This window comes from Cricetulus griseus, chromosome 2 (genome assembly GCF_003668045.3).
Source record: "Cricetulus griseus strain 17A/GY chromosome 2, alternate assembly CriGri-PICRH-1.0, whole genome shotgun sequence".
NCBI lineage: Eukaryota > Metazoa > Chordata > Mammalia > Rodentia > Cricetidae > Cricetulus > Cricetulus griseus.
In genome coordinates this window covers 129,836,936-129,860,093 of record NC_048595.1, presented here as the reverse complement: position 1 = coordinate 129,860,093, position 23,158 = coordinate 129,836,936, and the positions used below count along the sequence as shown (strand labels likewise).

General features: G+C 38.6%; 1 protein-coding gene across 3 annotated transcripts in view; it reads right to left on the bottom strand.

Annotated features, from left to right (window-relative positions):
• The window catches only part of Nbn (nibrin), a 34,775-nt gene that overhangs the window by 5,671 nt on the left and 5,946 nt on the right, over nt 1-23,158 (bottom strand). For all 3 annotated transcript variants that reach the window (XM_027403560.2, XM_027403562.2, XM_027403561.1), the window contains 8 exons: nt 20,679-20,796; nt 19,710-19,903; nt 17,237-17,334; nt 11,378-11,507; nt 7,408-7,683; nt 5,564-6,002; nt 3,040-3,111; nt 467-619 (listed from right to left, as the gene is read on the bottom strand). In XM_027403560.2, coding sequence (XP_027259361.1) covers nt 467-619; nt 3,040-3,111; nt 5,564-6,002; nt 7,408-7,683; nt 11,378-11,507; nt 17,237-17,334; nt 19,710-19,903; nt 20,679-20,796 — 1,480 coding nt within the window. The remainder of the gene's footprint in view (nt 1-466; nt 620-3,039; nt 3,112-5,563; nt 6,003-7,407; nt 7,684-11,377; nt 11,508-17,236; nt 17,335-19,709; nt 19,904-20,678; nt 20,797-23,158) is intronic.

Sequence of the window (23,158 nt, the reverse complement as noted above, 5' to 3'; positions counted from 1 at the left end):
ACCAGGAGGACCCTGCTGTTGGAGATAAAGCCTAATTAATTCTAACATTGGGGAAAAGGGCACTCTCAGAACTAAGTAATCATTAAATAAGTTTTTTAAACGGTCTATAATAGCTTGTGTTTTTTTTTTTTTTTAAGCAATCTTTTTTCTTAAGTGTTTGAAACAGAAGAAACAACATAGATTTTCAAAACACTTTTAAGGGCTGGTGAGATGGTTCGGTGGGCAAAGGTACTTGCCATCAAGCCTGACAGAGTTCCTACCCCAGAACCTACATCGTGGAAGGAAAGAACTGACGCCTGCTAGTTGTCCTCTAGCTGTCACATAATACACAATAAACAATAAATTAATTTAAAATGTAAAAAGAAACCCAAATATCAAACACTCCTTTTATTTGTATTTAGTGCTAGTGTGTTTCTGACAACAATCCGAACACTGCCCTTTTGAGACAGTCTGTGAAGACACTTACCTTCTTGAATTTCTTGAAATTCTTCAGTTGACCACAATCATTTAGCATGCACAGATTTCTGGAAGTGGAGTTACTGACCACCAGTGACCTAAATTCAGTTAGTAGCACTTTTCTTGGAAGCTGCTCACTGCTGTCTGGAAGTTCATCACTGTTCTTAAGTGGGGATTAAATGGTTACACAAAGAGAAGAAAAGGGAAATAACTTGTCATTTAGAGATCTACAGGAAAAGTCCAAGTACCCAAAGGAAAACAGAGTTGCTCCTGGCATTTGAACTTTGTATTTGGGATCAAAACCAGAAAATTACTCAGGAGAGCTATAGCATTGAAAACCGAGATAGCATGTCCACCTAGAAAAGAAGGCTACATTCTTATGGTATTCTTTACCTAGTGGCTTGGGTAGTACCTCACAGCAAGCTTCCTTCTTGTAGATATTCTCCTGACATATCTCATCACTATCTGTTTCCTGCCCATTAACATTGTGCATCAGGATTATTAAATATTCCATTCTATAAACTCCCACCTACTGTGTATTTTTATGACATCTAGAAACCAATTCTGAATGAATACACATGGTCATTAATAATCTGTTCAATGAGATTCTTCGTTTATGTCATTTACTATCACATTGGTAGTTAAGTGCAACTTTGCACTGTTAAAATCTGCTGTTTGATATTACAATACATTCTTTTTTTTTCTGTTTTTTTCGATACAGGGTTTCTCTGTGGCTTTTTGGAGACTGTCCTGGAACTAGCTCTTGTAGACCAGGCTGGTCTCAAATTCACAGAGATCTGTCTGCCTCTGCCTCTGGAGTTCTGGCTACAATACATTCTTACAAATGTGGTTACAGAATATAAAATTGTGGTGCACATTTTCTGCTTTATGTTTTTTCTAATGTTTTACTACTTCCTGCTTATTTTTATATTTACTTTATTTTGTATGTTAGACAAAAAGCAAATCTGAGTCTGTTGAGTTAGGAACTGCTAATGAACATATAATGCAGTGATACTTCAAGAGCCTTGAAAATGAGGACTGTGGTGGCCAGCCATCAGAGAACATGACCAGCTGAGAGCAATCACTGAAGGAGCTCTTATAATTTACAGGCAAAATGGTTGAAGAATTCAATATGGACCATTCAATTATCGTTCAGCATAGGAAGCAAACTGGAAAGGTGAAAAAGCTCCTTAAATGGGTGCCTCCATAGCTGAGCAATACTAGTAATATGCCAGATTGAATATCATCCTCTCTTATTCCACATAACAAACCATTTCTTAATCAGATAGTGATATACAACACAAAGTGAACTATACACAACAATCGGTGATGATTATTTCACTGGATGAACTGAGAATCTCCAGGGTAGATCATTCACCAAAGCCAAACTTGCACCCAAAAAAGGCCATGGTCACTGGTCGTCTGCTGCTGGCCTGACCTAGTACAGCTTTTTAATTCCTAGTGAAACCACAGCATCCAAGAAGTGAGTGCAGCAAACCGATGAGATGTACTCAAAGTTGCAATGCTTACAGCTATCACGGGCAGACAGAAAGGTCTCAATTCTCCACAACTACGTCTAACTGCACACCAAACAATCAACGAAGACACTGAGCTATGAAGTTCTGCCTTATCCACCATGTTCTTGCCAACTGACCATGACTCCTTCAGGAATCTCACCAACTTTTTAGAGGGAAACACTACCGTGAGCAGAAATAAGCACGAGCATGATTCAAGAGTTCCTTGAATCTCGAAACATGGGTTTTTATACTACAGAAATAAACTTACTTCTCACCGGCCAAAATGTATTGACTGTAATAGTTCCTGTTAATAGTTATAACTATAATGACTTAAAATTCACAGACTGGATCTGCAATTTCTTTTACTTCTAATCTAATCCAACATAATACTTATACATTAAGGCACAACCTAGCTCTTTTTTCTTCTCTTGAGAAAGGGTCTTACTATATAGTCCTGGCTAACCCGAAACTTGCTATATAGACCGGCCTTGCTTAAAATTCAGAGTCCAACTCTGCCTTACTAGTGCTAGGATTAAAGGCAAAGGCCACACCCCGCTATTAATTTTTTTAATTAATGAACTATATATGTAAGGTTAAGTGTAGTCAGAAAGAATTAAAAGAAAAACCACCCCAAAAGGCTCATCTGATAATAATGGAATGTAATCAGATCCTTAAGTAAAACTGTTCTGATTCTTTTGGAATTTTCGGGTATCACATATCCATTACCATATACACAACGACCCTGACCCTGCTAGAAAAGCTTCGGTCATTGACAAACAAATAAATGGCCCTCTTAAAGAATGATTTAAAAAAAATCCTTAAAAAAAAAGGATTGTTTGAGACTGAATATCTATGCAGTACAGAGAAAAGAGTTAAACCTAAGCTTCTCTATGCTCCTTACTGTCTCATGGACATAACATAATCTCTTTCCAGAAGAGGCAAAAATCATGAATGGAACAGAATTATACAAGGAAATACTTAGTAAGAATGTAACCTGACAGAAATCTGTATGATGATAATCCTTTTAAGTCAAACATTTGTAAGAATAAAATAAGAATTTCCTTACAACTGTTTCATCTTTTGTCGACCACAGTAATTCTCTGTTGAGTTCAACTTTCTTTTCTGTTTCATCTTCTTGCTAAAAATAACAACAACAACAAAAAACTGTTCACAGGAGTGATGAATAATATTTATAAAAAACGTTAAAAACGTTCTGTGCCCCTGAAAATACATAAATTATATACTTAGAGAATATCCAACAAAATATAAACACAGCACAAAGTTATAAAATCATAGCCAGAAAATTGCATTAATAGTTGATCAATATTGCAAAAAAAATTATAAAGAAGATACTATTTTTGGCTGGGATGGTAGAATATCAGTAAACTGTTGTTCCACCTTCCTTTATTGTAAAGCATTTACAAAGATAAATTCTCAAAACAGTTTAAGAAAATCAAATGAACAATAGTCTCTCATACTGAGTAACTGCAGGACTCCCATTCGTGATACTATATTGTATCAAGCTGTCCAAGTAATTAGGAAAACAATTGAAGGGTACATGGATCCTCTCTATACTATTTCTTTCATATAAAGAGAATCAGCAATTACCTTACAATAAAAGGTGTTTGTTTGTTTGTTTGAGTCAGGGTCTTATTGTGCAGCCCTGGCTGGCTAGGAACTCACTCTGTAGACCACGCTGGTCTCAAACTCACAGAGATCTGCCTGCCTGTGCCTCCCAGAAAAATAAAATGTCCTTACCACTGTACAATGAAAACAAAAAAGTCCTTTGGAAAGATTCATACTAAAAACAAGTTAGTACTAGAATATAGTGATGTTTTTAATAGATCCTAACTGTTGTTCACTCTCTCTTAACTCCTACATTATATTTTTTTTCATTTATAATGTCATTGTTAGGTCCAAAGGGAACCAATGCCACTCTCCACCATGACCAAAGCAGCGGTATCTCAAGATGAAAATCTAGGCTCAGCTCTGGCTGGACTATAGTATCCATAGGCAGCACTCCTCAAGAGCCTTTGAAACAGATTTCTTTCTGCCAACAGGAACCACTTACTTCTCATATCTCGTCCTACTGCAGTCAGGCAAATGGGGCATCTGGTTACATATCAAAGGCCCATGCTAGCCTCCAGGAGTCTCCTGGCTCCCTAACTTGTACCTGTTACTCGTACCAAAGCCCCCACACTAGCATCTTGGCTTTTCACATCTCCCCTTCCACCCTAAACTCCCAGGCTATTCCAGTTTATTTTCTCTCTGTTTCAGAGAGATATCCCTGTCTGCTAGGCTCCTCTCAGCTCCAGAGAGGTAGCGATGGCTGCTTTGGACTCCCACTGTAGGGAGACAGGGTAGACCCGCCCCCAGGTAACCAGGACAGGTATGCCTGAACACGCCCGTGAGAGCAGGGTGAGGGGAAGTCTAAGGTGACGTCAGGAAGGCTTCTTAAGGGACTGCGGACACGTGGACCATCCCCTCTTTTGGCCCTTCTCCCGGCTCTCTCCTCCTAACTCTGGCCTTGCTTGGCCTGCGCTTGGCTGGTGTATCTGAATAAAGAAACCTTGCCTGACTGACGGCTGGTTGTTCACTTCACATCCCACAAATTGCCTTTGGTTATTCTCTTGCTCATATCTACAATAAGAATCTTTCCCCACCTATGGAGTGGTCAGGTCAGTGGTTTCACTGCACTCTTGCTTCTATCAGTCTGTCGTAGTTTTAAAAGTGTAAAATAAGAATAAAAGAATTATGCTACAAAACCACATACCACAGTAAAATATATTGTCTGATATTATTATCACAAAACCCTTAAGTATTAAATGAAAGGCTTTTGCTGCTTTACAAAACACTATTTTAGTGGTGTCCATGGGTAGGTACATGGTGCACAATTCTTGTGTTTTCCTATCTGGATTCTAATGACATGAGTGACAGGAACTCTGAACAAATGTATAACAAAAGTATACATTGAGGACTATGAAGTAAAGGCAAAGAGCAAAGATGTCTGTGTCTCAAATGACAACCACGTTTCCATAGGTCTATATTCATGGTGTGCAGTGGATCAATTTGAAACAATTTAAGGAAAAGAAGGAAAGCGATATAAAATCTGGACTGTAGCTGGGTGGTGGTGCACGCTTTTAATCCCAGCACTCAGGACACAGAGACAAGAGGATCTCTGAGTTCAAGGCCAGCCTGGTCTATAGAATGAGTTCCAGGGCAGGCTCCAAAGCTAGAGAAACCCTGTCTCGAAAAATAAAACAAAACAAAATCTGGACTGTAGTTCCAGCATTCAGGATATAAAAGCAGGAGTTTAAGGTTATCCTTGACTAATTTGAGACCAGCCTGGGGTACACGAGATTTTGTCTCATAAAATAAACTGTTACTGCCGGGCGTTGGTGGTGCACGCCTTTAATCCCAGCACTCGAGAGGCAGAGGCAGGCGGATCTCTGTGAGTTCGAGGCCAGCCTGGTCTCCAGAGCGAGTGCCAGGATAGGCTTCAAAGCTACACAGAGAAACCCTACCTCAAAAAAAAAACAAAAATAAATAAATAAATAAATAAATAAATAAATAAATAAACTGTTACTTACAGTTATCCTGTTGCTTTCTGGTACCATGTCACCATTAAGGTAGCTATTCCTTTCTACATCCATCCTTGGCTTTTTTCTGACACTGACATCCGCCTCTTGCTTTTCAACTTTCACTTGAACTGCCATCTCTGGCTCTGTACTCTTGAGTAACTCTTCCAGTACTTCCTCTTCTATAGCCAAATCAATTGTTCTTTTTTTTGGTCCAAGATTTTCTATGGAAAATGATTTACTGGCAAGAGTCTTCCCATTGGGTTTTATGTCTCTATCACCCACAAATGATCTGTCTGCTTCCTTGTCCACAGGCTCACTCTGAGATGGATGCTCCTTGCTTTTCCAAAGTGAGGGTGCAGCAGGCTGTGTTTGTTCTAGAAGAGAACAAGATAGTTCCATTCTTGATGATTTGGATGAGGACATTGCTGGATTTTCTTCATCCCTTTCCCTTAGGTTTCAAAAGAAAATAAACCAGAGAGAGGAATTTTGTTAATTTCTCAGTATTTACTATTCACCCACAACCTACTTCTGACTATCAACAGTATCACTGGAAATCAAACCTTTAGAATGGTATGTGCTTCATTATCTTTTTCCTGTGTTGACAGGACTGATGGAGCCTATGGTTAAAGCATATGGAGAGCCCTGTCTTCTCTGCTAATGTAGAATCAGTTGATAAACCAATGTGAAGGAAAAGAGAAATATATAAAAATACACAGGACCCATCAGCAGAAGGCAGCAGCTTATGTAGCAGTGTAGGAAATTCATGGGCAATTAAAGTTATATCTGGGACAATAACCTGATGGGTTAATGAGAGCTAGTATCAGAAAATTAAGTCAAACAGGCTAAATCTAGAGGATACCATCAACTGAATACTGTAAATACTATGTGCCATGTCACTAACGGTAGTTTATACAACAGCATATTACTCACTTAGGAAACACTAAATACTTTTGTTTATGCAATTTTACAACAGTTCAGGACTCATACTAAGTTCTCTGCTTTCTAGGTTGCCAAAGATCTAAGTGCAGAGCTGGTTGCAATGCATGCTGAGACACACACACACACACACACACACACACACAGAGAGAGAGAGAGAGAGAGAGAGAGAGAGCGAGAGAGAGAGAGAGATCTGAACAGGCAGAGAGGAAGTAAGGATTACAACAGAGTAAATTACTCTTTTTACCTTGCAAGACAGATTATTATAAAAAAAATACGAGAAAGATGATTCTAGAAATTAGGTTTGGCTAATCTTTCTTAAAGAAGGCAACATACAAAACAAAGGTTAAAGTAGGAGGAGATAAAGAAACGAAGTGCAGTCTGTTTAATGGGCCTAGTGAACGAGATTAGAACAAAACTAAGGTTGAATGAACTCAGAAACAGAATCACTGGGCTGTCGAGATGGCTCAGCTGATAAGGGACATTAATTCTGTAGTTGATCCAAGGGATCCACATGGTGCAAAGAGAACTAACTCCTGGGTGTTGTCTTCTGACCTCCATAAGAGTTCTAACACACATACACACACACACACACACACACACACACACACACACACACACACACACACACGAGAGAAGAGAGAGAGAGAGAGAGAGAGAGAGAGAGAGAGAGAGAGAGAAAGAGAGAATATTATCTTTAAAAACAGAAATATAGGGCTGGGGTGGGGGGTGAGGGGAGGGAGAGGGAGAAGGGACTTACATGTGAAACAAGCATGTTCCCTAACTAGAACTAATAAATAAATTAAAAAAATATATATATATAGGCTTTCCACTATTTCAACAGAACAGCTAAAGAAAGTACTATTCTACAATTATCTATCTTAAGAGGCACAGTTGAAGAATTACTGACAACATACCTCTTTTTGGTGCATGGCTGAAAGTAGTTTTTGATGGAGGTCTGCTGCTGCTGCTGCGAAGTCCAATCTTTATTTCTGTTAGCAGCAGGGAATTTCACTGGAGAAAGCTGGTAGTTTGGGTTCTTCTCCCTAACCAGGGTACTTGATACCACATTATTAGTCTTGGAGCTGGACTTGAGGGCCTCCTTCATGCTGTAAGTTTCCTGTGAAAGCTTTCTAAAGGTTTGTTCCACTCCAGAGATCTTCACTTCTTTTGGTCTTTCACTCAAAGACATACTATAGGAAAGGAAGGAAAGGCAAACAATTAGCAGCAATTCTTATTTTAAAACAAAGTTCTCTAAGTTTTCTGATAATTACAACTTCAGAAGATTAGATAATAATTCAGTTAACAATCCAGGAAAGCAGCACACCCTCTATCTAAGGCCTGAAGGATGCCTCAGTCTCCCTCCTGGCAGCACACACCTTTAGGTACATTCTTCTGGAAATAACTGGCAAGCACTTATGGACTTAACCTAGTATCCTACTGCAGACTAAACTAGGTGGCAGGCCTATATACTTCTTATTTTATTTAAACATTTTAAAATTATTTTCATGTAATATTATTATAATAAAATACAGAAAATCATGAAAACTCCTATTATTCCAGACTGATACGAGTCTATCTAACCAGACAGTAGTCTCTACTACAGAACATCAGACTACTAGGAAAACATTTAGATAGGCATTGTTTTGTAAAATATGATTGAACAGACCAAAAACCAAATAAAGCTGTCTTTCAAGCAACTACTAAAAATGAACTGTTTCTTTGTAAGTTCTGCCCACTATATAATATGGAAAATTAAACACAATCTAACATAGTGTTATTAAATACTGTAATAGGAATGTGTTTTTGTATAATATTGAAAATAACACATAAGTGAAAACTATCACAGAATACAAAAAACGGTAACCCTTTCTCATAAACAACAAAACAAAAAGAAACAGAATTCTTCAAATAAGAGAAATCACTGAAAAGCTACTCATATGAATGAATATTAACTATTTGGATATCCAGATTAACCTAATTCTTTACCTCCCAAAATATGTAACAGGGCACACCAGTGCAGAAGTTCCTCCATTTTGTATTCTTGCCAAGATCATTTTGTGTTTAAACAGAATTTGATCTCCCTGATGAAGAATTCCATGGCAAATCATTCAACTCTATTCTAAGACCCAAGGCCAAGAAGCCCTAGCTAGCTTATCTTAGTTTGTTAAATTGCCTGCTTATGCAAACCCTCCCCTGCAGCTGCTGAGTGAGATACCAGGATGGTCAAATGCTCAGGGCTACACTTCGGTCAGAATAGTTAATGCTTTCTAGCTGCCAAGAAAAAAGTCTTTCAATTGGCTATAAGCTGTGTCTGAATGGTGATTTCTGGTGGACTCCCTGTATCAATTATACAAAATAACATTTATAATAATATCCCCATATTCATGAGAGATACATTCCAAGACTATCAGAGACCTATGGCCTGAAACCAATGATAGTGCCAAATTCTATAAATACATTTTTCTACATCTACATACCATTACTTTATAAATTAGGCATAAATTAGTTTAATAATAATAACTAATAAAACAATAATTACAGAGGCTGGAGAGATGGCTCAGTAGTTAAGAGAGCACTGGCTGCTCTTGCAGAGGACCCAGTTTCAATTCCCAGCACCCACATGGCAGTTCACAACTGTCTATAGCTACAATTCCAGTGGATCTGACATCCTTGCACAGACATACATGTAGTCAAAAATGTAAATGCACATAAAAATAATTTTTTAAAAATCAAAACAATAGATTAAAAAATAGAATTACAACATACTATTATAAAAGTTACATGAATATGCTGTTTCCCAAAGTATCTGATTGCACTATACCCACCGCTGTTCTAATATAAAATAATCACTATGTGGTTAAGATGAAGACAGCTGAATGGCTTAGGCACTGCGATACAGCATCAGACCACTATGTAAAAATAACGTGAATATAAGCACTGAAACACTAATACACTCAATCCAATAACCACAACAGGTAGTAGTGACAGCAGGTGTGCAGCTTATACAGTACAGGACTTTTGGTCAAAGGAATAATGTGCACGTAGGTAAGATAACACGGCACCAGTTCTTGACCTGGGGTCAAATGACCCTTTCAAAGGGTCACCTAAGACCATCAGAAAACGTATTTACATTACATTCATAACAGTAGCAAAACTACAGTTATGAAGCAGCAATGAAAATAATTTTATGTTTGGAGTCACCATACATGAAGAACTGCATCAAAGGGTTACAGCATTGGGAGGGCTGAGAACCACTGTGCTAAGAGACTTCATCATGCTATTCAGAAGCCTAAGTTAAGACTTAGGAATTTCTAATTTCCATGACTTTTCTATTCAATATTTTTAGACAAACGTTTACTATGGGTAATTAAAAGTACATGTAAGCAGGGGCTACTATGTTTCAAATTTATTTAATCAGTCACAACCTTATTCTCTTTTTCAAATATATTTGAAGGAATAATAAAAATTACCCTAAGGCAGTAAATTTACCATCTGCAGACTAAATCAGATCTGCCACACCACCTCACTCATTCAGCTGTAGCCTGACTATAGCGAATTCAATTTTACCACAGCAGAGTTAAGTAATTATAACACAGACCAACAGTTCACAGTTCCATAAGATTTCCTTGTTGAAAGATAAGAGTTATCATAAATAGAGGGAACCATTATAAGTATAAAGAAAAATCTGATACTAGGGAAATGTCCAGAGATCTACAAAGATGACACCAACTAACAATCTAAGCAATAGTGGAGAGGCTACCTTAAATGTCCTTCCCAATAATGAGATTGATGACTACCTTATATGCCATCCTGTAGCCTTCATCCAGTGGTTGATGGAAGCAGAGGCAGACACCCACAGCTAAACACTGAACTTAACTCCTGGAACCCAGTGGCAGAGAGAGAGGAGTGATGAGCAAAGGGGTCAAGACCAGGCTGGTGAAACCCACAGAAACAGTTGATCATGAACCCCATACTGATCGCTGAGAGGCCAGCATGGGACTGATCCAGACCCATTGAACGTGGGTGTCAGTGAGGATGCCTTGGCAATCTATGGGGCCTTGAGTAGTGGATCAGTGTGGAGCACGAATGGACTTTGGGAGCCCATTCCACATGGAGGGATGCTCTCTCAGCCTGGACACATGGGAGAGGGCCTAGGACCTGCCTGGGATGATATGACAGACTTTGGAGATCCCCGTGGAGGGCCTTACCCTCCCTAGGGAGCAGAGGGAGAATGTGGTAGGGGTTTGTGGGGGTTGGTTTGGGGCGGGGGAGGGGAAGAGGGAGAGGGAGCTGGGATTGATATGTGAAGCAAGGTTTTACTATTTTAAATAAAAAAATAATGAAAAAAAAAAGATTTCCTTGCTGAAAGAATTACAGGCAATAAAGGAAAGCCGAGATTGGGAGAAACAGTCTTCCCCAAGGAAGAGCACACCAATGGTTAACCAATACCAAATTGACAACTCTGAAAGCGTACGTCTAAGTAACAGTATACAGACTGAGCAAGTTGTTATTTATGTATTTAAGAATACACGCACATACACATACATACTACATATAAGTAACATTTTATAGACTGAGCAGGTTATTTATGTATTTAGGAACACACACATACATAACAACAATTAAAGGGAAAAGAGGTTATGAATTTGAAAGAGGAAGTACAGGAAAAGTTTAGAGAAAGAAAAGGGAAGAGGGAAATGATGTAATTATAATGTCAAAAAACCCTATAAAATTTGCTGATCCTTGTGAGATATCATTTTCTCTGGCTTTCTCTACTACCATGCTTTATCTCTGAAACAATGATTTGAAAGGGAGCAATTTTTTCTTGAATATGATATTAATTAGTAAAATAATGACAATAACATGATAACAAAGATATTTTACCATGTATCTGCTTGCTCTGATTCTGTGTCGGCTACATATGCTGTCATATTCACAGGAGCACTTGGCATTATTTTTCCATTGACTGACAAGCCTTGGGAAAGGCTTGGTCCTGGAGTTGTTGTTTTCAATTCTGTATATCATTGAAGTGGAAAGAAAAAAAAAAAGTCACAACCATTACATAGAACATGGAAATAATCACAAAAACGTCAAGCTATTTCAGGGGGAAAATAAACCAATATATGGATAGCAACTGGAAAACAGAGACGCTATTAGAACCATGTCACTGTCAGCTGTTATCCCGATCTTCTGCATACTCACTTTATTCTTTACTCCTAGTGGTTAACATGATTATAGATATGTAAACAACCATGGATAAATATTAACTAGTAACAAATTCATGAATACAACAAGAAAAAGAGAAGGCGAAGGAAGGAGACTCTCTGGCACTATTGGCATGATACCATTTAAACCAGAGCCTCACCAAGTCTACCTTCAAATGAATGTGTGTGTGTACAGCAGAGCGATTACTCACAGCACACACTTTTATTCTCTTCCCTGGCCTGGTTTCTATCTGAAATCACACACTAGAGAAAACTCTGATCTGCTGGTCAAAAGCCAAATGCAGGATCAGTTTGGCCCTGAGAGTTATAAAATTTCAAGTTTTCTCAGCTTTAACATCTGCCCCCCACTCCAGACAGAGTCTCAAAAAGCCCATGCTGGTCTTGAACTAAGGATGTAGCCAAAGCTAGCTCTGAACTCCTATTCTTCCTGCCTCTGTCTTTGGAATGCTGAAATTCTAGACTGGTGCCACCTTATTTGGTGGCTTCTTAAAAAAAGAATCTTACGATGAACTTTAATTTTTACAAGTTTTAGATTTACAGAAAAACTGAACCACATATCCAGTATCTCTTATTATTAGCATCATTTTTTAAAAGATTCTATTTATTTATTATGTATGCAATATTCTGCTTCCATGTATATCTGCACACCAGAAGAGGGCACCAGATCTCATAACGGACGGTTGTGAGCCACCATGTGGTTGCTGGGAATTGAACTCAGGACCTCTGGAAGAACAGTCGGTGCTCTTAACCTCTGAGCCATCTCTCTAGCCTTTATTATTAGTCTCTTACATCTATATAATACAGTGGTTCTCAACCTAGATGTTGTGACCCCTTTGGGGGTCAAATGACCCTTTCACAGGGGATCACATATCAGATATTTACATTATGATTCAAAACAGTAGTAAAATTACAATTATGAAGTAGCAATGAGAATAACTTTATGGTTAGGGGTCACCACAACATGGGGAACTGTATTAAGGGGTCACAGCATAATACAACTGTTAAAATGAACATAACAACACTAATAATAATTAATACTATTACTAAATAAAGCTTCTGGTTTATTTATGTTCAATTTTTATTTACTCTGTTTTTTCTACAATAGGATACTTGTTATTTTTACTTGCCAGCTTTTATAATATCTACTTATTTATTGTGTCCGAGGGTGGAGCCCAGTACCTTACACACACTAGGCAAGCACTCAACCTCTGAGCTGCAATACCAGTTCTACCTCTTACCTTTTCAGTCGAAAGATTCAATGACCTCTAAGACCTTTTCACACATAAACAGCACATAAAAAGTCTTGCTGGTTCACAATGCCAAGAGAACCTTGTGAACCAGCAACCTAACTTAATTAGACAAATATTTCTATCTACTGTAACAAGTCGCCTGCTGCTGTCAGGGAGTACAAAACTGGTATGAGTTTATAAACATATGGGTGAAAAGAGGCATACAAGCAGTTGGTCAACCCCATAAATCCTGCAATTGGAGGGAGGGAAACTATTGGAGTAATTATTTATAACTTATATGAAAGCCGTAAGAGAGGAAAACATCTTGGAAAAGCTTCATGAGAGGTAAACATGTGTGAAACCAGTATGAGTTGATGGGCAGTCCTGGCATTACAGGAACTAAGTGTGATCAACAAGGTCTGAAGTGCAAGAGCTAAAAAAATTAGAAAAAGGCATGAAGTATTCTGTAGACGCATCAGAAAGTGTTAAGACTTGAAGGAGAGGGGCTGCAGCTAAATTATTGAGGAGCCAGACTATGTTTAGACAAACCGTTCCCTTCACAATGAGTGGTAAATAAAAGTTTTTAGAAAAAAAAAAAGAATGGTAATGCTATTAGGGCAGTGAAGCATGAACCATACTGAGAGGTCTTCTAGCAGAACCATTACCAGGAGCCCCACAGACCTCAACAGGGGGTGCACATATAACAAGGTCTGTGGCTTCAGACAGGAAGGAGGAGAGCCACAACAGAAATGCAACTGAGGGAGCATTTCTGATCTGAGTAATGAGACAAAGAGGTGAGAATAAAGGTTGACTGAAGTTTGCAGTCTGTCTCCTTGTACAATGAGGTCTCTAGTCCAGTTCTTCCCCAGACATTCAAATCCAGTGGCTCTTGAGGTCTGTATAGACATGCAAGCTTACAATGCAACAAAACACCCATCTGCCTCAGCCACTTCCCAGAATACTGTGAGCTAAAGAATTCAAATTTACAGTAAAAATTGTTTCTGCAGTGTACATGTAATTGAGAATCTGTGTTCTACATAAAAACAAAAGACTGCTGCCACAAACGGGACTAGGATAAGAGAGGCTACTGACTTAGATGCAGCAGTTTTCATGTTTATGCCATAAATTATTAATGTTTGGTCCCTGCCTCCATAATAGAAACAAAACAAATGATACCTGCTATTTCTAAAAAGTTGGACATGTTTTTTTTTTTTTTATTTTATTTTATGTGCATTAGTGTTTGACCTGTATGTGTGTCCATGTGAGGATGTTTGGATCCCCTGGAACTGGAATGACACACAGTTGTGAGCTGCCATATGGGTGCTGGGAATTGAACCTGGGTCCTCTGGAACAGCAAGAAGTGTTCTTAACCATTAAGCCATCTCTCCAGCTCCCAGATTTCTAACAGATAGAACACTCCAAGAATGTGGTGATTGTAGCACCATAAATAAAAGACCCAGGAGACAGATATTGGGGTTCAAGCTTCAAGCTCAAGATCAGAGAAACAAAGTAGCCAAATCATTAGATCTTATCTCTACTGAGCTGTAATGGCAATCCTGTCCCCACAAATCCTCAGAGGCAAAAGGCTCTGAATTCTTCTCTCCTCTTCCTTATTATACTCCTGTCTCCACCTCCCTAGTGCTGGGATTAAAGGCATGTGATCCCAGGTGCTGAGATCACCTTTGTGTTAGCTGTTTCTTTTAGGACTGGATCAATTTCCTGTAGTCAGAGATCCGCTTACCTCTTAATCCCCAGTCCTGGGATTAAAGGTGTGTGCCTGGTTTATATGGCTAATTAACACAGCTGCTTTACTGTTTTGATTTCCAGTGGCTTTAACAAATCATAAACAATATAGCACCATACATATTTAGGTATCTACGTTAGTTTTCTTATTAAAAGGATGAAGAGTTAGTCTTTAGTTTCTAATCTAAACTCTGGGAATTTTAGTCACAAACTTTGGGAAAATATTAATCATAACTCCAGCAAAAGAACTTAAAACTTCCCAAGCAGTTCACACTATATGTTCCTGAAACTTACTTAGTGGGAGAGGAAACAAACATACTTGACTTACACATCAGGAATCAAGTAGGGCACAAGAATGTCACAACAGCTGTGACTTCAGTATAGGTTTGAATGGACTGGTTTGTGGACTTGCATTAATGTGCTAACTTCTCTATACATTAGTTTCCTTGCATATACAATGTATAAAATATCTTTAAAAAGATTTTTGTTTCAAATCAAATTGTTATGATACATGTAAAATTCTTACTTTAGCTTCTGCTATTGCAATAGCCGGCAGTAGTTTATTACTAATCAGTATTACTGAAAGTCTATATACCTAATTGATTCCTGGTCTTTAAGTTCTTAGTAGCTCACTCCTGCCAAACTCTAATTTAAAATATTTTCTATCCACTTAAGCTGAGGCTGCAGAACACAGTAAATTATAGTGCCTAATTTCACAGGTATTGTTTAGTAGATTACAGTGTAAAACAGCAACCAGTATAAGTGAGGAATATGTTCTCTACCTTGTCTATTAGCTGAAGTCCAATAGCTGCTCATGAAAGTAGGCAAAGAAAAGCTATCAGGAAAAATCAATGTAAAACTTTCCAAAGTACCCTAAGCCAAGGGAGACATCTACATAACCCCTGTACCTAAGGATCAAGGAACATTGCAGCAGAGAAGGCTGAAAGGCTGTAAGAGACAGAGGAGCAGAGTTTGCTGTGAGATTGTATCTCCTAGTAACAAAAGAAGCTTTACCCACAAAGTCAAACCAATGAGACTGCCTAAACATGAGCTGAGTAAGGTCAACAACAGACATGCTGATGTGGAGAAAGCCCATGAGGCCTCAACCCCACACAAAGAACTACAGGCAACTAAGGAATACTGGGAGTGGGAGAAATAGTCTTCCCTAGGAAAGAGCACACCAACTAGTTATTCAGTACCAAGAGGTCAGCCCTGAAAACATACAAGTAACATTATTAGACTGAAAGGTTATATTTAGAAATATGTATATATTCATATATGCATCTAACAACAATTAATGAAAAAAGAGGCCATTAATTTGAAAGAGTGCAAAGAGGGGTGTATAGAGGGGTTTAGAGGCAGCAAAGAGAAAAATGATGTAATTATAATGTCAAAAAGAAAAAAAAATTCTTTAAAGATGAAAATAATAATTATAAATGAATCAACTTAATTTCCTAAAGAAGTATAGGAACATACAGTAATCCTTAGGTGTCCAGTATTCCAAGACACTGTTCCTCACAACAATAAAAGGTGCTCAAGTCCTTTCTATTAAAAATGGCACAATATCGATGTATCAGATCCTGATTACTTACACTGTAAATGCTAAATCAACTGTTGTCCTATTGGTTAGAGAGTAATGTCATGAAAAAGAAGTTGATACATATAAAACTGTTTTTTTTTTAATTTTTAAAAAATGAGGTCTTGCTATCTAGTATAGACTTGTCTGGAATTCATACGTGCCCCAAAATGGCCTTGAATTTATGACTCCCCTGCCTCCACTCTAAGTATCTTTGATTGAATAATTTCGACTGGATTGGTAATTTGGTAGAACCTGTGGACACCGAGATCCAAACGTAACAAAGGAAATCTATCGGCCCTCTCTGAGCGGCACCACAGTAGTTTTCTACTTAAGTTTACACTTCCATTCTGGATCCCTAAAATCTATTTGCAACATGACAGCCATTTGATAGTTTTGGCTGGAATTCTATGTCAGATTTCCACATCACTACCGGGCCTAAGCAGTTCAGGTTGCAGGAGACTCGAATGCCTCGTCCTCAGTGAAGCCTTCTGTGAAGACCAGGTGAGGCCAACACACTTCCAGGTAGGATCACACAGCCTGAGCAGCTCTGGACTCAGCTGTCCTGAACTGTGTGTGCCCTCTGCTTGTTCACTGTCCTGAACTGTTTGTGCCCTCTGCTTGTTCACTGTGCTGAACTGCAGGTGTGCATTCAAATTGTTCATTGTCCTGAACTGTGTGTGCACTGTGCTTGTTCACTGTCCTGAACTGTTTGTGCCCTCTGTTTGTTCACTGTTCGAATTTGGATCCTGCTCACTTTACTCACTAATGACTCTTCAGCCACTAGATCAGCACCCAGTATTATGGCAGAACTATGTATTAAATGAGTAAAGGAACAAATGTTTAAGAAGACGAGTTTTAAAAGAAGCTATGGTCACACCTCACAAGTATAACAGTAAAGTACATATACAAATAAATAAGTATATACATTTATAAAGTTTCTAAATAATCAATAAAATGTCTTATTTACCTGTACAAGGCTGGCCCTGGGGATTACAGTAATTCTCTGTAGTCATAAAAATAACAGCCAGTCCAATTTCTGCTTCAGGAATAGGTCTAAGACCATGCCTATGAGAATAAAATAGTTTAAATACAGTAATATACTAAAACTAACTACTTTCTTAATATAATATCAAGCTTGACAAATCTATTTTTCTTCCCAAAGAGACACTAAAATTTTATGGGCAGAACTTGAAATGTGGAAATATTTTAAAATTCCTCTCTAGGGCAGTGTTGTGGACAACCCATCACCTTCAGCAACCTGGTTAACATCATCAATCAGGGCTAGGGCAAAGAAGGAGGTCTTTCCAGTTCTACAATGCTATGATAATTTTAGGATGAGCAAATAGTTCCACCTTGAGGGACAACAAAACAGACCTTCATATACAAATCTATGATTACACTGATCCCCAGTAGAAAAGACAGCAAGGAGGTGGGAACAAGAATCACCACGTGTGGGGCTGGAGAGATGGCTCAGAATTAAGAGCACTGACTGTTCTTCCAGAGGTCCTGACTTCAATTCCCAGCAACCACAAAGTGGCTCACAACCATCCGTTATGAGATCTGGTGCCCTCTTCTGGTGTGCAGATATATATGGAAGCAGAAAGTTGTGTACATAGTAAATAAATAAAATCTTAAAAAAAAAAAAAGAATCACCACGTGTAAGCTTATGTACACACAAGGTTAGTACATTAAGTCCACACAAGTTTCATAGATTCAGCCATCTTTGTGGGGAACTGAGAGCAGAGTTTGGCTCTGCTGCAGTGACTAGTCTCAAACTCATCAACTCAAGTGATCTTCCCACCTCAGTACTGAGAGTTCTGGGATTATAGGTTAGCTCAAAGTACTTCATTCAAAAGTCTTATGGGGGCTCTATTTGCTATATTCTACAATATGGATGATTTTCTAAAAAAGGAATCTTAGTATAATTTTAAAAAATGTTATATAGAACCTGCAACTTAAATTTGAGGCCACAAAGCACCTTTTAATACTCATGTAAGAGTTGTTTTAAATGGTTGTGGTAGTCTGAATTACGTGATATGTTTTATGTGTTCTGAATTCAGAGTTCTATTGCATGTATAATTATAACAATATTGCACCAAAAATAAGATTTGAGGGCTAGAAGAGATTTATCAGCAGCTAAAAGACTGTCCTTCCCAGACTACATCCTCTACCTTCCCCATGCAATTAGGGCAGGGTTAGCTACAACTACCTGGAATACTGGGTGGCTAGACACTCAGCTATAGGATCTAATGACCCTATCCACATCTCCTTCTATGAAGACCAGCAATCAAAAAGCCTAACTATAGTAGGGTGGCGCATGCCTTTAATCCCAGCACTCTGGAGACAGAGGCAGGCAGATCTCTTTGAGTTTGAGGTCAGTCTGGTTTACATAGTAAGTTCCAGGACAGCCTGGGCTGCACAGTGATACCCTGCTCCCTTCACCCAACCCCACTCCCCCCAAAAGGAAGGAAGGAAGGAAGGAAGGAAGGAAGGAAGGAAGGAAGGAAGGAAGGAAGGAAGAGCAAAAGAAAGAAAGGTCAGTTATGACAATCTTTTCTGACTGGTAGATCAGATTCTTGAAGATGGCAGCAGTTTGGCTCCGAGGACAGTCTTATACATCAGGGATGGAGAAGAGCTCAACTGGCAGAGTGCTTGCCTATACATGAAACCCTGTGTTTGATCCCTAGCATAAAACCAGCATGGTGGTTAAAGTTGTACTCCCAGCACTCAGGAGGTAGAGATAATATCAGAAGTACAAACTAGCCAAGGATGCTTGGCTACACAGCAAGTTTGAGAAGAGCTCTGTCTCAAAAAACAAACAAACCCAAACCACAACAAAACAAAACAGAAAACAGCTAACATTTTCCATACTTCCCCACATTAGCACATATTAGTGTATGTATACTTTCCCATATATACGTATATATGGATTTAAACATGTTAGTATATGTAATGTGTAAATATAAGTAATTACGAAGGGAAAAATTTTAAATTCTAGGTACTTTTAGAAAGTATTTTACTTTTTAAGTTTTAACATCAGCTTAAATATACTGTGCATAAAAACTACTAGTTCATTAAGTTTAAGAAATTGCTGGATATGGTGGCACATGCCTTTAATCCCAGCACTCAGGAGGCAGAGGCAGGCAGATCTCTGTGAGTTCAAAACCAGCTTGGTCTACATAGTGAATTCCAGGACAGCCAGAGCTACATAGTGAGACCCTTTCTCAAAATAAACAAAGTGAAAAAAAATCTGTAAATTTTATTAAAGGAGCAAAGAGGCAGAAAATACCTATATACAATTATATAGATATCCCACTAGCTAGGCCCCAAAATCACAATTCTGAAGTACATAGCTCGGCAAATGTGTAGACACATTCACATTAACTGGGTTGCAGATAAAATCCACTCGAATTTTTAACCAATGAAGAATGATTACGTACCTTTGAAGCATGTCCATTATCAAATGAATCCATGTTTTCTGGGAGTCAGTAATTATGATTTGTGTATTTGTTATTCCTATGTCGACAACACAAGTTCCAGGAGCTGAAAAGAAACTCTCATCTTCTTCATTTTCTTCTGCCATCAGCCTGGCTTCCCCTCCTCCAAAAACAATGGCTGAACTCAATTTCTTATGCTAGGAATGGAAGAAGAGAAGAGCATCAGTTGCACTGGGGCTTTTGAGCGCATCCTCACTATGTACCAACTGGACTTGGGAGTGAAAATAGAAGAATTCATCCTACTTTCCAGTGGGCAATGTGAGCGTCCACAATCCCTAGTTGAGCGGGTCCTTCTAGAGTGACACATCACTACACTGTTATCTCCTCACACTCCCATACAGTTCTCCCAGGGCTGGTTCACTCGCATGGTTTTGCCACGATAACATAAATGTGGGAAATCCACATTTTGGAACACAAAAGACATTTCTCAATTGTTCTGTCAGCTAAGCCAGTTAGGACTGGTTTTCTGTCCTTCCCACTATGGTACTCACATAAACTACATAGGCCAATTAGGCACTGTTAGAAGACACCATAATCAGATACACAAACACTGAGCAGCTTCCTGTGTACAAGCAGCTTTTTGTTGTATTTCACACATCTACAAAAAAACCCAAAAGAAGAGTCCTAACAGCTGCCAATAAGAGTACTAATGTGGAGGCTGGACAGACGCCTAAGGGACTAAGAGCCCCTCCTGGATGCCCCTCCTGAGGACCTGGGTTGAGTTTCCAGTCCCATATGGCAGTAACTCATAACTATCAAACTCTAGTCCCAGGGCATCTGACGCCCTTGTCTGACCTCTATGGGTACAAGACATGCATGTGATGCACATGCAGACAAAACACCCACACACAAAAATTAAATGAGTACAATTTAAAAAAAAAGAAAACTAATATATCTTAGCTTTAAAATTACCTGTTTGGCATTTAGAAATACAAATGTTTTCCCTTTGAAGATTTGTTTCCTTTCTTGTCGTCCTGACAGATCAACACTTTTACTTCCAATAGCTGGCTCATCGATGGGTGGGTAAAAACTGTAAAAATAATTAAAATATACTATGATTATACTTTAATTACATCCTCTTCTCTGTATTTACTATTAAACTTATGAATCAACTGACTACCTGATACCAAAAAGGTTGAATTTCATTATTACTTGAACCAGGCACAATGATATACGTCTCTATATATATGTCTCCAGGAGGCAGAAGCAGAGAATCAATAAAAGTTCAAGGCCAATCTGGCTTACAAATGAACTAGAGCAACTGAGAGAACATGGTACAATGTGAGTGACCAGCCAGGGCAACATAGTGAAATCCTGTCATAACAAAACAAAACCAAGAAGAGGCAAACAAAACCCAGTATTTTGAGGTATTTTGTTTGTTTTTGATTTTCTCAGTAAAGTTTTATCTGAAACAAAATTACCATATATCTAGATGCCTTTTCTTAAAATATGATATCAGTTTCACACATTATAGCAAAATGCCTTGTATTCTCTTAAAGTAAATGATACTAGTTCCACACACTATAGGAAAATGCCTCTATATTTTCTTAAAATAAATACACTTACGGAGATGATTACAAGGTACACATTACACAAAAATAAAGTTGAAAGGTTGTTTGTGGCAGATCTCTTCTGAACCAAGGCCCCTGGAGAATGTATACAAGGCACATACAATCATTTGTCCCACAGGGTAAGGAATCCATAGCTAGCTGTTAGCAAGCATGCTCTGTATTCCAGACGAGATATTACTTCATCTCCCAAGAGTTCACACTGCAAATGTCACACAGAAACAGCTGTGTAAAGGGCTGGCAGAGCTTTATAGCCTTCGCATACCCAACAAGTCATGTATGAATGCCAGAGATCTATGGAGACTCCCAACAATAAGAGGCTTGTTTAAAATAAAATAATTAAGAGAACATGTTACAGCATGAGAGCTCTCTACAAACTCCCTCCTCTTTCCTTACATTCAGACATACACAATGTAGATTTGCCTATGTGAACATACACGATACACTTAAACAATCCTCTACAACACTGAGTCTTCTAAAAATGACTTCATCTACCCCAGGACTTTGGGAATTACAAATCATTTTAGGTACATGCAGTGGTGACTGTCTTACCCTGTTCTTGATGACCTGCAAAACACAGACATAACTAAACAGAACAGCACTTGCCTGCATTATGACACCACAGCATGCCGGATTTAAATTCAGAGCTAGCCATACTTTTTGAGAGTCACTACAGTTTATTGCTATCTCTTATATTCATTTCTACTAGTAATCAATTTTCAAAAAATTTATATTATAAGTGTTTACACACACACACACACACACACACACACACACATTGGTGCACCATGTGTGGACCTCAACTGGAGTTACAGACAGTTGTGAATTCACCATCTAGGTGTTGGGGACAAAACCCAGGGTCTTCTGAAAGAGCAGCCAAGAGTATAGAAAGAGACCCTGTCTCAAAAAAAAAAAAAACAAAAAAAAAAAACAAAAAAAACAAAACAGAAACAACTTGGTCTTAAATAGATGCAGACAGGTATAACTACCACTGGGCAAATGACTACACACTTTTTAACTGTTTGGTGTTTTTCTGAGACAGTGTCTTGGTATAGAGTGCAGGCAGGACTCACCTGCTTATATTGGCCTCCTGAGTGCTAGGATTACAGGATTGTACCACCATGCCTAGCTCTTGATATGAAACATTTGATTGTCAATCGCCAATATGAAAACCTGACAACCACAGGCTTTTGAAGTTAACAGTAATTTGGGAGCCATTCAGAAGTCCTTCTAAAGTAAAGCTGCTACACTGTGGTCACGGATGTGAACAGCCAGAAATCTGCATAGAAGGAGGATTCAACAACTAATTCTAAAAGCTCTGAACAACAGGACACCCAACAACAGTAAAAGTGACCAGGCCCTCTACCTAAAGCACTCTGGAACCAACAATGGCTCACACTTTGCAGTCAGAGTTGTTATTTACAGGACTTCATGAACTCCTCAGAGGCAAAGAGATGGGAGAAAGACTATGATTTGGGATTTGGTTGAGAGACCAAGTGAGCATGTAAGGGAAGCCTTCTGAAGGGAAGCCTTCTGAAGCTGTCCTCATCAGGCTGCAGTACTCAAGGTTAAGAACCAGTCACTACTGACCAGAATCCAAAACAGTGTTACCTATTAACTGTATTACAAAATAAATTTCCTAGATGAAAATTATGTATATAAAAACCCCAACCAATCAACCAACCAACCAAAAACCCAGAAGAATCTATTTTTTGGCCACTGTTAAACACAGACACCTATGATTAACAGGGGCATAAAAGATCCCTAAAACAAGTGCATTAGAGCCAGGTATGGTGGCACATGCCTTTAATTCCAACACTCAGG